The 14269-nt window shown below is 41.9% G+C and overlaps 1 protein-coding gene across 1 annotated transcript in view; it reads right to left on the bottom strand.

The window, feature by feature from the left end:
• Positions 1-14269, bottom strand: part of LOC105003462 (transient receptor potential cation channel subfamily M member 3) — a 248658-nt gene that overhangs the window by 12972 nt on the left and 221417 nt on the right. Inside the window, exons 18-20 of the mRNA XM_010860631.1 lie at positions 9719-9869; positions 9401-9600; positions 7289-7421 (exon numbers count right to left, since the gene is read on the bottom strand). Coding sequence (XP_010858933.1) covers positions 7289-7421; positions 9401-9600; positions 9719-9869 — 484 coding nt within the window. The remainder of the gene's footprint in view (positions 1-7288; positions 7422-9400; positions 9601-9718; positions 9870-14269) is intronic.

Raw genomic sequence — 14269 nt, 5'->3', positions numbered from 1 at the left:
TGCCGAAGAATTGATGCTTTTGAACTGTGGTGTTGGAGAAGACTCTTGAGAGTCCCTTGGACTGCAAGGAGATCCAACCAGTCCATCCTAAAGGAGATCAGTCCTGGGTGTTCTTTGGAAGGAATGATGCTAAAGCTGAAACTCCAATACTTTGGCCACCTCATGCGAAGAGTTGACTTACTGGAAAAGACTCTGATGCTGGGAGGGATTGGGGGTGGGAGGAAAAGGGGACAACAGAGGATGAGATGGCTGGATGGCATCACCAACTCGATAGACGTGAGTTTGAGTGAACTCCGGGAGTTGGTGACGAACAGGGAGGCCTGGTGTGCTGTAATTCATGGGGTCGCAAAGAGTCGGACACAACTGAGTGACTGAACTGAACTGAAGGATTATTGTATTGTGTGTGCTTACCTTCTAGAAAATTCATTTTTTTTTTTCCTGATAACATCAAAATGTGGTTAAAGGAACTATGGTAAAAGGAAAAAGAGAACTGGCTGGTCATGCCTGTTCTAAATTTCAAATATTCCCTGGAGTGCTAGCAGTTGGATGGGTGTAGGATGAAGAGCAGAAACAACTTCAGATCACATGAGCCCAGTTGTGGGGGCTCTTATAGGGGCAAGGGGTATACTGATATAGGTTTTTTGATCAAAGACAATGATGCAGAGCAGCTAAAGTGAACTCTTGCTTATCCATAGACTGATAATGTAATTTGTGAATTTTAGGGTTACCTACCCCTTTCCTATGGGCTTCCTTCATAGCTCATTAGGTAAAGAATCTGCCTGCAATGCAGGAGACCTGGGTTTGATTCCTGGGTCTGGAAGATCCCCTGGAGAAGGAAATGGCAACCTACTCTAGTATTCCTGCCTGGAGAATCCCACGGACAGAGGAGCCTGGCAGGCCACAGTCCATGGGGTTGCCAAGAGTCAGACACGACTTAGTGAATAAAAGACGACAACGACCCTTCCCTTTGGGCCAGTTATCCTTCTAATTAACTCTGGGACCAAAAGAGGGGAGAAAAGTTAAACTTGGATCTATCAATGGAGATAGCAAAGATCAGCTTTAGAAAAAGATACAGTGGCAAGTGACTGAAGCTCCTCTTTTATGACTTACACTATTTGGGGATTATTTATAAATTTCATATATTCTAAGTTATTCTCTCTTTGTTATGAAATATTGTAACTGTAAAATACTATTAATAGTCATTGTCTAATACTTTTCGGATCTAGGTAAAGTAGAAAAAGGGGGCTACAGAGCCTATTGGTTTGGGAAAGATAATGTTAGATTAAAAGATGATAACAAGGAATGATGTATATTACAGTTTGCCTAAATTGTTATTGTCAAGGAGAAAATTCAAACGGAAACTTCTGTAAAATGGAGCCCAACAGGTAGGGTGATGGTGAGGATAAACTGGAAGCTGTAAGTTAGGGGTCTGAGGACCAAATCCCTATGGGAGGGCAGATCAAGGAAGTACGTGAAGCAGGCAAAGCATAAGAGACCAGCGGAAGGTTCTGTGGCAGAAGAGAGCATGTCCAGGCCAAAGGCATTCAGAGTGAATTTTAACAATCACTGTCAGCTCAACACAACAGCCCTCTGTGGGCAGGTGCTGCCCACGAGCGACCAGTTTGCAAAACCTGCTTTAAATGAGTTAAAGGGACCAGAAAAGAACTTCCATCTATGATCACCAGAAAATCTAGGTGACCCTTAAGAGCCAAAGGGAAATAAAAAGAAATGCCAGGAGACTGCAGATAGGAAATGTTTTCTCAGTACTCAACATTCCTGATTCTATGAATTATGGGAGTTTAACATCAATTCTAGGCAGCATTGTAGAATGGCTTGTTGTTGTTTAGTCACTAAGTCAGGTACGACTCTTTTGCAACCCCATGGACTGTAGCCCACCAGGATTCTCTGTCCATGGGATTTCCCAGGCAAGAATACTGGAACAGATTGCCATTTCCTTCTCCAGGGGATCTCCCCAACCTAGGGATTGAACCCATGTGTCCTGAGTCTCCTGCATTGGCAGGTGGATTCTTTACCACTGAGCCATCTGGGAAGCCCATAGAATGGCTTAGTTTTAAGTAATTAAGCTGATGCTATCTTTTGGGCACTTTAAAGAGACAGGATTAATTAACAGGAGGCTCAGTATTAATCTTGTCTCTCTTTTGATAATCTAGACTAACAAAGAAACATAGATGCACAATATTTTTCATAAAGTAAATTGTGATTTTAGTAAATGGGTTGATACACTCGGTTGACTGGAGAAATGTGAATACTTGGCTGGCTGATTAACCAAGTGAGAGATGGTATAACATGGACTGGTATCATCATAAAAGATAGTTTTTGGAGTCATGTGATATCTCAGTTCTGTCTTGGTTCACCTGATTCACTGGAGTCATGCAATATCTTAGTTCTGTCTTGGTTCACTTGATTCATGCTGGTGAGATTTTGGTGGATTATGTTGAAGGCATAGCAGGTATATTTATCAAGCAAACAATGATATAAAAACAATGGGATGAAAAATTAGTAGACAGACAATAAAATCAGGATCCAAAGTCATCCTTAAAATGCTATAATAATGAGCCAAAGTGGAGGGTGGGAGGTGGGGACTCCGGTGGTGCTAGTGGTAAAGAAACCATCTGCCAATGCAGGAGACCTAAGAGATGCGGGTTCTATCCCTGGGTCAGGAAGATCCCCTGAAGGAGGGCATGGCAACCCACTGTAGTATTCTTGCCTGGAGAATTCTATGGACAGAGGAGCCTGGCAGGCTATATAATCCATGGCGTTGCAAAGATTTGGACATGACTGAAGTGACTGAGCACACAAAGAGGAAGTGGAATTAAAGACAAATTTCATAGCAATGAATGCTAAGTCTTGATTTTAGGTTAGAAACAAACATTTCCAAAGAAGTTGGAAGATATTTGAAATATCTGATGTAAAAAAGGCTTGGTTTTAATTAATTGTAGGCTCACTCTGAACCAAAGATATGACTTGGCTGCTATGATAGTAATGCAATCCCATAGCAAATAAAATGTGTAGATCCAAAAATAATAACTACCAGTTAAAACATAATATTTCATGTATGTTATTTCAGTAACTTTTAAAATTTTAGTTAGGTATTAATACCACAGGTATGTCCCCATTTTACTGATTGGGACATAGGTTCAGAGGAGTTAAGTAACTTGTTCAAGGTCACACAGCTAGTTACTGCAGAATTAGTATTAAAATCTTTCCATTTTACTATGTTCTTTCCCTTGTTACATGTTCTTTTCCTATTGTACTCTGTAAGTATTAGGTTAGCATATAGTAGATAATTAAAAACAGTAAGTGAATGAATAAAGGCATTGAGTCTAGGCTCTAACTATAACACAGAATTAGGTTCCATTTAGATACCACATTTAAAGGGTGATGTTGAAAATTCAAAGTGTATATTGAGAAAGTGGGCAGGGTAGTGGAAGATCTGCTGTACACATGCTAAGTGGTTAAAGGATTTTGGGATATTTAGTTTAGAAACGATAAAGCAAATGGGAGATGATGGTGATATTACCATATGTGAAACATTTTTTCAGAGACAGTAGAATGTAATTTTTTCTGTATTTATTCATGAGGCTGGTATCTAAGGCAACTTCTCCTCCTTCAGGAGGTGCTCAAATAGAGGCTGACTGTAACTGGATCATACATTCTTTCAAAGCAAAATCCTTCTATCCCCACTCCAACCCCAGGCCCTGCTCAGTACATGCTTGTTAAATTGCTGCTGGTCAGGTGTGTGGGAGAAACACTGCTTTGGGTACAAGTAATCTGTTCTTGGGCTTCCCTTCTGGTTCAGCTGGTGAAGAATCCTCCTGCAATGTGGGAGACCTGGGTTGGGAAGATCCCCTGGAGAAGGGAAAGACTACCTACTCTAGCATTCTGGCTTGGAGAATTCCATGGACTATAGTCCATGGGGTCGTAAAAAGTCGGACATGAATGACTGACTTTCACACACACACAATCTGTATTTAATGACCTCCAGAACTGTTCCAAATGTAAGGTACAGAATTTTATTGATATATGTTCCACAGTGAATAATTCTGCACTGTCCTATCCTACTTGGGACTTTAAGCTTATCCATTATATTCCATTAGTGTTCCCCAAAGTGTGGTTCAGGACTAGCATTACCATCAGCATTACTGGAAACTTGTTAGAAATGCAAATTCTCAGGCCCCACTGTAGACACGGTGAATCAGAAACCAAGGATATATATATATATATAAAAAAAAGAAACCAAGGATGTAGGTGGATGCCCAGAAACCTGTCTTGCAACAAGCTTTCCAGATGATTTTACGGCCTTCTAAGGTTTGACAACTGTGAGTTAGATGTTTCTGGCTGTTCCTGCCTTGGGTGTACACTAGAACTCAGTGAGACCGTGCTTTTTGAGGACAGAGCTCTGCCTTATTGCCTGGTACACAGTAAAAGCCCCAGTATACATGTATTGAAACAGAACCCACTAGGTAAAGGATGATGAGCACAGAATTTGATGGCACAAACTCCAAGGATTGGTTATTGTAAGCCAGGGTAAAAAATCCTCAGAAAAGAAGGTAGTTACCAATGTTGCTTAACAGCTTAAAATTTTGGCTATTTTAATATAATTATCACTAGCTAGATATTGTCCCAAATAAGTAACGGCATTGGTTACAATCAATTAGCTCACTATATTTTGGAATTGTATTGCTTTAGATACATCATGGTCATTGCTATATAAAAATGGCAAAGACAAGAGTATCTCAGAATCAGTTCCTCCAAGGTGTTAATGATCTCCTGAATATTGTATTGGGTCCTTCCTATACATACTATTTGGTGACAAAAATATAATTTAATAATTATCCATTTAAATAGACAATTATAGAAGTACATTTTTACTTCTAAAGAGATTCATGCAAATAGAACTTGAATAAATTAACTGTATTTTAAAGGTAGTAGCAAGGGGAGAAACAGAGCAAAGAACCAGCTCTTAAGTTTTCTGATTTCAAATCTCTGTATTGAGGTTATCTAATATGAGGAGAAAAGTATAAAATATATAACATATGAAGTTAACTTATATAAATTTAACATATGTATTCAAATGTGAGTTTATACATACTTATCTATCATCTCTCTACCCATCTATCTATTTACCTAGCTAGCCAGCTAGCTCATGTAAAACAGGACAGGTGATTTCACCTGCCACTCCACTTAGAAAGGACATGTCCTGGAGAATGTGTGAAATGGGTAATATGGATCCCCTCCCTCCCTTGGTTGATCTCCATTCCCCGATGCACCTCATGGTGTTTCTATTGTACTGAGTATAATTCTAGTGTTTAAAGACATTGTTTTTGGTACATTTGCAGATGCAAAACTACTACCATCACCACCAAAAGCAGAACTTCAAATAAACACAGACAGAAGCTACAGAAGCAGAATGAGGCCTGGGCTTAGATTCACTTCTCTGGCACCTGGGCTTAGCTGTGAACTCACCCTGGCCCTCTGGGCCCTGTTACTCCAGAAGGTCAGCTAAGGCCTAGGTCACAGGGAGGGCTGCCCTGCACTCTGTCCTGATTTCTGGGAATTGTTCATCTTGGTCACCTTCCTGAAGGGTGGGGCTCGGTAACTCCCCAGAGAGGAAGAGGGCCTCGGGGAAGAAGTCTCCTGGAAGCATCTGTAAATGTGGGGTGAGAGCCTCAGGTGGAGGTGCTCTAGCTCCTCCATGTTCCCATTCAAAGGGGCTTTATGACAGGCCACAGTTTGCACGCCCTGGTGCCTGCACCTCTCATGCTAGTTCCCCAGAGAGACAAGGACTTCTTTGCATCTTAATACTCCTCCCCCTATCTTTCTTTTCTCCCAGGTCTGTGGTTTTCTGAATACAAAAAGCCATTGCAAAGGGTCCTGGACACATGCTTTGCAAATATGCCTGAGTAATGGACAAAGTGTCCACATGGCACAATTTTATGGGAACTACATGGCTAATATGTCCATTAATAAATAACTTTTTCAAGGCCTTAGCATGAGAGAGGTTTTCAGATTTGCAGCTTCTTCCTCTGCTAGAAAATTGCTTCACATCATATCATCATAAAATGTTCTAGTTTGCAATGACAGATGTGTATAAAATCTGTGCATGGCTTTAAATTTTATTAATATTGGCTAGTACCTATGGATATAATCACTAAATGGCATGTGTGTATATAACCACTCATCTAGACTGCATTCCTTAAATAAATAATGGGCAGGGATAGAAAAAAATGCCATTTGTGTCATTTCTGCAGAGCCATTAGAGAAAACGTATGAAGTGGCTAAGCAGACAAAATGCCATTTCATGAAAACTAGACGTGACTGACTCAAATCTTAAAAGCCTGAGTCATATATCAACTGATGTCATCAATGTATCATCCTTTTCCCCACTATTTATAAGTAACTTCTGCCATCTCTATATTGCAAGTGCTTAAAATTTAAAGTTACACTAGTGTTTTGTAATACGTGGGGTGTTCTTCAGAAAAGCAGTGCCCCAAATGCTGGAATATGCCAGCCTGGAATGAAGTTTGTATTAGACTACAGCAAAATGAGGAAAATCAGAAAAATTTAAATTTATTTGCATAAAGTTAGATTTATTAAATTTAAAGTATTCTCTTCTCTTTGAGATTTTTTTTCTTACAACCCTACTGGTCTATAAACCTATTTGGTCAGTGAGATCTAAAAGTGTATAATAAGTAAGTAGAAAAAAATCTGCTTTTATTTCTTTGTTTTTGCCTATTTCTATAAGAATTAAAAAAAATAATTGAAAAAAACACCCTCAACAATTATTCTAATTCACAAGTCTCTTGCTGTTGTTTATTCAGAAGGCACCGAGCACCCATATAAGCCAGGCACTAGGACCATCTTGACCTTTGGAGAAGATGCTCAATGATCTACATGAAACACAAACTTGATGAGAGCCTTGAGTTGGGCTGGGACTCCCTTGGTTTGTGTCTAGGTCTGAACTTTCCAATTTCTGGTCTGAGTCAACAACTCTTGCCCTGTCCTGGACTCAACAATCTCCAGTGTCCAAGAAGGTGACTTCTACTGCCTGCTGGGAAATCTAGGACTTACAAGTCTGGGATTTTGATCTATAGACATTTCAGACAATGTTCTGTTCTCTCATAAGCTCAATGATTTCTTGTACAATAAAAATAAGCAAAAAGGGGCGGAGGGATCTGTTTTCTTTGTGGTCCTGCAAACAAAATCAATTGATAAGGCATGCCATGGTATAAAACATCCCCAGGAGACATGCGCCCAGAGAACACACCTTTCTGAAGTCACGCGTATCCTCTCATCATTGGACGAGTTGAATCGATCATCCTTTTCTCTGAAATATTCCTCTATGCACTGCTCTTCAAAATCATGTACTTTCTTGAGCTCATCATCAGTTATGAAGAGCTCTGTGGAAAAGATGAGAGATATGAGGCAGAGAAGTAAAAGCAATGAACCTGATTTGTGGGCCTAATGACATTCCTAACTCAAGTCAGGTTAGGGAAGTGCCTCGATCCTTCACTGAGATCAAACTAAATCCAAACCTGGTCAGCTGACTGGTATCACTGTCCTCTTTCTGGGTGTTAGATTCATTTTGGACCTCTGAATCTCACCTAAGTGTACCTGGCTTACTGCAGAGAATGGTTAGGATAATATATGTTGTAAGGATAACAATGTAGCTAAATAAAGGAAAGGGAAGCTATGCAGAGAAAGGTTTATTAAAAACTCCTGGGCTGAGGAGTGTGGCAGACACACATTTTTCATTTGCCTTACTAAAAGCCCTTTGTAACCCAATTTCCCCTCCCTCTTCCAACTATTGAGACTGGAAAGCCAAATATTTCCAGTATTCCTTGAAGTTTGAGTAGCAACCAAGAAACACAGTTTGGCTCAAGGTACCAAAAAAAAAAAAAAATCTGCTGCAGGAAAAGGTTGACATTTCAATCCCCACCCCACCTCCACCGCCTTTTTCTTTCAAAGGTATTGGAAAGAGATTCTGGTTTCCTGATCAACTACAGGTATGTGGTCGATTCTTTCTACCTTTTTTCATCTTCATACTTCTTTATGCCTTGAACATGGACATGTGATGACTGGAAGTACAGCAGCTATTTTGCTACTGTGAGACAAGACAGTGTGACAGGGAATAGTTGAGTCTAAAAATAGGCGTGGGGTCTTTGACTTTAGTGAGTCATTATTGAGCTCTGGGCTATTTACCTTTTCACTTTTTGTTGTGTGAGTTAAAGCAAAACCTTATATATTTGTGTTATTGTATCTGGTGTTCTGTTTATAGCAAGTAAACAAACTAGTAACTGATACAGTGGTAGAAAGAGCCCAGTGGAAATCTGAACCTTTTCTCCCCTGAGCTTTCTACTTGCCTAAATGGGTATTTCAAATGGAAACAGTGAATTTTGGAATTCTTAACCCCTCTCCAACTTTCCAATTTTAATGTCTCAGAAGAGGTCAGGCATTGCTATGTCAAAGAAGTTGTTAAAAGCTTCAGACTTAAAGAAACAGTTGATTATTGAGTGGCTTTGGTTTTAAACTTGAGTTGCACTAGTAATCACCTGGAGGTGATTCTTGGGCCAGAGTCCTAAAGGCTCTGATTCAGTAGATTTAGTGTAGGTGGTCTATTTGACACTCTTTGAGAAACCACAGGAGGTTGCTTGTATGGGGCTGGATCCTACTGTTCTTAACAGTGGGTGTACCCAGGGGACATTTAGGAACTTGCAGGAGCTGTTAGTATTCAATGAGTGGAGGCTGGATGTGCTAAATCTTCTACAATGTGTGGAACAATTCTATATAATAAAGGATTATTCCCCCAATTGAACCTCTTTTTAGAAATACTGGGCTAGAAAGTGGTTGGTGGAAAGTCTTTTTTATTCTTGGATTATGGAAAAAACTGCTGGTTTCCTCTTGAAGTCATATAGGAACACCCCCTAAGGCTTGGGAAATGTTTAAGACCTAAAAACACTATAGATCCAAAAACAATCATAGAAAGTCAAACTTAATCACCTACAACTCTGCATAGTCAGGATGCTTAAATTATATATACAGTAGCACTGGGAGCATATTAACGTGGTTGATATATCTTGTGGTGGGATGTCTGGCAAGTAAGAAGCTTAGAACCTATGAAGGTGCTAAGACAGCCCTGCTGGAGTCCGGTTTTATCTCACTAAGAAAGCAGAGAGGTTAAGAATGTTCAGTTGCAGCCTCTCCTGTCTTGTTTCCAGCACCATTTTTCATCGAGCATACCCTCCTACCCCTCCCAAGTCTTCAGAGCTGTGGGCAGGAAGCAAGAGGAACCAGGTGCCCAGTGGTCTTGCATGATCGCTTATAGAAGCAGTGGGGATTCCTGCTCTGTAGTTGCCGGGGGTTGTCACTCAAAGCTTACTCAGGCCATAGTCCCTTTCATCTGGGTCACTCTCGTGTTTCCTCCATCGGCAACACAGGTGCTGGAATATCATGGTCATGTGGCTGAATATGATCAGAGGTGGGGGCAGAACGGGCCTTTCATGGAAAGTCATGATGAGCTGATACCTCTGGAACTTCCACACTTGATTGGATATTGATTTTACCTCAAAAAATGTATTGCTGAAAGAGACCAGAGACAATCAAGTGAGAAACACCCTTGCTTTCCGCAACATCATGCTCCCCTCCTGCCTTAGTCTCCCTACTCCATTCCACGGGTTCTGAAGAAAGACCCTCTTACTTAAAGACAGCGATGAGGAGGTTGACCAGCAGGATGTTTGCCACTAGGAGGTAGCAGGCCATGATGGCTGGCACGATCCAGGCTCCTGTCTTGCAGGGAGGCAGTTGGATTATTTTACCATCCTCTCGAGTCTCATTCTGTCCACAGGGAGCTGGAGGAAGCAACACAGGCAAGATGTGAGAAATTGTGTGGTTCTGGGATTAAAATTATAGACTGATTTGAATGAGCGGGTTTTTTTTTTTTTTTTTAGGTGAAGGAAAAATACAGCCATCTCAAAACAAACAGAAAAGAATTCCAGAAAAGCCTAAATAAACAAACAAAAGCTTCATGAATATCCCTAGGGCTGCCACTCCAGAGGGAAGTCAGTTCTGCCAGTCTCCTGAGTTTGTCATCTGAAAGAGGTGGGTGGGGCCCCCTGCTGGCTGGCTGAGTCCCTGGGGCACCGGGTCTCCCCAGGAAGCCTGGTGAGGGCTTTCCAGAAGCTCAGGAGGGGCAGAGTCTCATCGCCCCATCATGTTACTTTCAAAATGTGCTGTGGGGTTCAGAAGCCGACAGCTGTAAGAGCAGCAACATCGAGAGACTATCGATTGGGAATTAACACCAGGGCAGCTGTTAATTGCTGCAAGAAACAACCCAGGGACTCTGAGTTAATGATTTTCTGTCTCAGTGTGGAAGGAGCAAAACAGGGCAGCACTTTGGGAAGTATTTAGGAGGACCGTCACTCAGTGCTCCTGATGGATGGCATTTCACGGGGAGGATGACAAGGGGCAATGGGCTGGGACCCTGGAGCCTGGAGCCACCTGCTTTTTTTCCAGCAGCATTTCCATTCCAAAAAATGTGCTTCTTGGGGCACAGGGAACAAAACCCAACTGCACTGAATAAACGAGCAAGTAGAGAAAAAGAAAAAATCTGGAGGTGGGGGTGAGGAGGAAAGTGATGTGTGGGACTTGGGTGAGCGTGAGTAATGTGCTAATGAGGCCTGCTTGGAGTTTCCGGGTGAATCCAGGGGAAAACAAATCCTTGACAAAACTCCTCAGTGCTGCACAGACAACACAGCCCAGGAAGTGAGATGGTGCTGATGGCTGTGAATGCCCAGGGGTAGGCGAGGTCGCCTTCCTGTTCCAGCTGTATTGTGCCTGCTTTAGAACACGGTCCTCTTGCGTCTATTTGTAAAAGAGGAGTGGGGCTTGAAGCAGTCATAGCAGCTGATATAGGCAGCTTCTGAAGATCTGCTGGGAAAGTGTGCAAAGTTGACCGAGAATCTTGGCTGGAGGACTTGGAGGATGGCAAGGGGAGTCCATTTCCTTCTCAGGAGTTAAGGTGGCTAGGCTCTGTGCTCTGCAGCTGTTCTCAGCCCTGACAGCAGTAGGGATCTTTAAAAACTGCCAATGCCCAGCTCCACCCCAGATAACTGAATCAGAATCTTTGAAGGTGGCCCTGGCATCGATATTTCTTTCAAAGATTTCCCCACGTAATTCTCAGGTGCCACTAACGTGAGTCTACTAAATTAAAATTAGGCTGGAAAAATTATGTGATTTTTGATATGCTCTCAACTTATGAAGGTTTTAATAATATTAGGTTACCAAGACTCTGTTTTAATGGCCAGGAAAAGATGGTCAAAGTGCTTCCTTTGGATGTGCCTGCAAGAGGATCAGGTGTGGATGGAATCAGGTGTTCTCAAAGAGCTTGCATCTTTCTTGTTGCTGGCAGTTGTGTCACTATTGATCCAAGACAGCTCAGTAAGGGGTCCTGATCATTTCTTCCTCTGGAATGAAAACCCAATGATAGAGGCCCTCACTGACTCCAGGATGAAGCCCAGACTCCGAGGGTAGTTAGCTTGGTGCCATCTCTTGCCACTTTCTACCTCTCCCTCTGAGCACAAACTAGACCAAGTTTTTGCAGTTCCCAGAAATGTCATGCTCTCTCTTACTTCCTGATTTTGAGTCATGCTTCCCTTTAAGCCCCTCTGACACCTTGCTTCTATCTCCATGCTTCACCAGGGTGAATCCTAGTCATTCTTCAGTGCTCACTTAGCTTTTGGCTAACTTTCTGCTCCTTTTCGACCAGGACTGGGATAGGTATTGACAAAGATCCTCTACTTGACCAAATTCGACTCAGGCTCTTCTGTGACCTCAATTTGCGCACTTCCACATTTGTCTCTGCATTTGTCCAATTTTAGCAAGAATTCTGCTAAGTACATTTAGCCAGAATCCCCATCCTCAGTATCTGATCACCATCAACATTTGATCACATTCCTCATCCTCCACTCTCCTCCATCTGAAGTGTGATCACCCTGGCCTGTCTTCAGTAAAAATACATTAGGTCAGGTAAGCCAGAACCCCCCTTACTCCTGATGTTTCCTCTTAGTGATCTTCCATCCACTGACCCACACCCTGCGCCTGGCTATAAACTTCCTTTTTATTTTTCACTCAGAGTCAAACACAGTCTCTCTCTTCTAGTACAGTATTTCACTGCAGTAGCCCCCTTGAACAAAGTCTTCCTTTACCAAATGTCATGAATAATTTTTTCCTTAGTAATTCTGTCTTCCTTATAATCCCAGAGCTCCCTTTGTTTGCCCCTTTGGCAGGGTGGGGTGGGGATGGGGTGGAGGGGGCCTCTCAGTACTGTACCACTGTTGCCAATTTACTGGTCTTTGTGTCCAACATAAGATTCCCAGTGGGAACATATCTCTTCATGGTTTCCCATCACCCAGCTCAGTCTATACACATAGCACATTCACACACATCCACATGTGAAAACTGTTTGTTGAGTGACTAAAGGAGATCATTAAACACAGTTTGGTTGCTGAGCACTAACATCCGCCACAGCTCTGCAAGCCTACTCATCTTGGACAGTTCTAGCTCTAAGCAGTTGCTGGTACCTTTTTCCTTAGGTCGTTTCCAGAAATCCTACCTGTCGCCTGGCAAGAAAGCTTCTCGTGCTCAACCAGATGCCTGGGTCTCTGATACCCACTTGGCTGTAGGCCTCATGGACTAGCTCATTTTGCTTTTCTCTCCTCAGCAAAGCTTAGGATCCCTAACCATCCTACCTGCTTCCTCCCGGCTTGACCTCTTTTGGGGCTGTCAGACCTGTGCTGCCCTTTTCTTTGGCTTTGGCTCAGATCTCTATGTGGAAGCCGACAAAGAGCAGCAGAAAGAACTGCTTGGGGTAAGGGACAAAGTGCACATAGTTTTTGCAAGTGTGATCCCTATCTCTATTTAATGTCATTCTGTGATTTCTCTTTACATTCTGGGAGAATGTAAAATAAACTTGTGAGGGGCAGGACTCATCCATCTTTTGACCTCATATTTATGTATTCATTTTTGGCCACACAACAGGCGGGATCTTAGTTCTTCAACCAGGGATCGAACTTACATGCCTTGCATTGGAAGCTTGGAGTCTTAACTATTGGGCTGCCAGGGAAGTCCCACTGACCCCATATTTAGTGAAAATGCAGACACTTCCTCCACTAGAGAAAAAAACTTTCTTCTAGCCTTGAGGAAAAAACCAGTGAGAACAGTAGGTGCTTCCTAGTTTCAGGTGGCCTATGCACATTTCCATGAGTCTTCAGATAGTGTCATTAACACGTTTCTGGATCTCTGCTTAGTTTCCCTACTAGTTACAAAATTGGACGAACTCATCATCTTTATATAAGATTTGCTTTGCTTTGATGTCATCATAATTGGCTCTGGGAACTCTCTGACAATCCTGTGAATATTGATTTATTCCACCTTCTCCCAATTTTTTTCCATCCTGCCTTTATAGAATGGTAGTATTACTTCAGTGGTTAGAAACATGGCATTTTAATTCAGCAGATCTGGATTCAAATCCTGATTCCACCATTTTCAAATGATGCTATGTTAGCTTATTCCATGAACTTCAGCCTTCTCATCTGTAAAAGGGTAGTGGTATATATGGGGGAGAGCATCAAGATCTTTAAATGAGATAGTGTTGGAGAGCACTTATCTCAGTATCTAGCACACAGCACTTTAACACCAACAATGATTAACATTAGTAGGTGTCATCAGTGATTATTTTTGTAATTAATAGACTTGAAGCTTCTCAAGGTTAGGGATTACGTCTTAATGCTCTTTATTTTGCAATCACTAACCATAGCACTTATTCTACAAACATTCATTGAGTGGTTATAATATGTTGCATACAAGAGATGCTGGGGGGTTAAAGAGACAGTCCCTGTTGCTAAGGAACTCACAGTTCAGTAGGCGACACAGAAAGGGAACAGACTTCACATTTATTGGGTGATATGAGCACTGTGGATCACAATAAACTGTGGAAAATTCTGAAAGAGATGGGAATACCAGACCACCTGATCTGCCTCTTGAGAAATTTGTATGCAGGTCAGGAAGCAACAGTTAGAACTGGCCATGGGACAACAGAACAGGAAAAGGAGTTCGTCAAGGCTGTATATTGTCACCCTGTTTATTTAACTTCTATGCAGAGTACATCATGAGAAATGCTGGAAGAAACACAAGCTGGAATCAAGATTGCCGGGAGAAATATCAATAACCTCAGATATGCAGATGACACCAC

Source organism: Bison bison, unplaced genomic scaffold (genome assembly GCF_000754665.1).
Source record: "Bison bison bison isolate TAMUID 2011002044 unplaced genomic scaffold, Bison_UMD1.0 scf7180017864469, whole genome shotgun sequence".
In the NCBI taxonomy this organism is placed as follows: domain Eukaryota; kingdom Metazoa; phylum Chordata; class Mammalia; order Artiodactyla; family Bovidae; genus Bison; species Bison bison.
The sequence above is the reverse complement of the archived record's forward strand: the minus strand, read 5'-3'. Positions and strand labels throughout refer to the sequence as shown.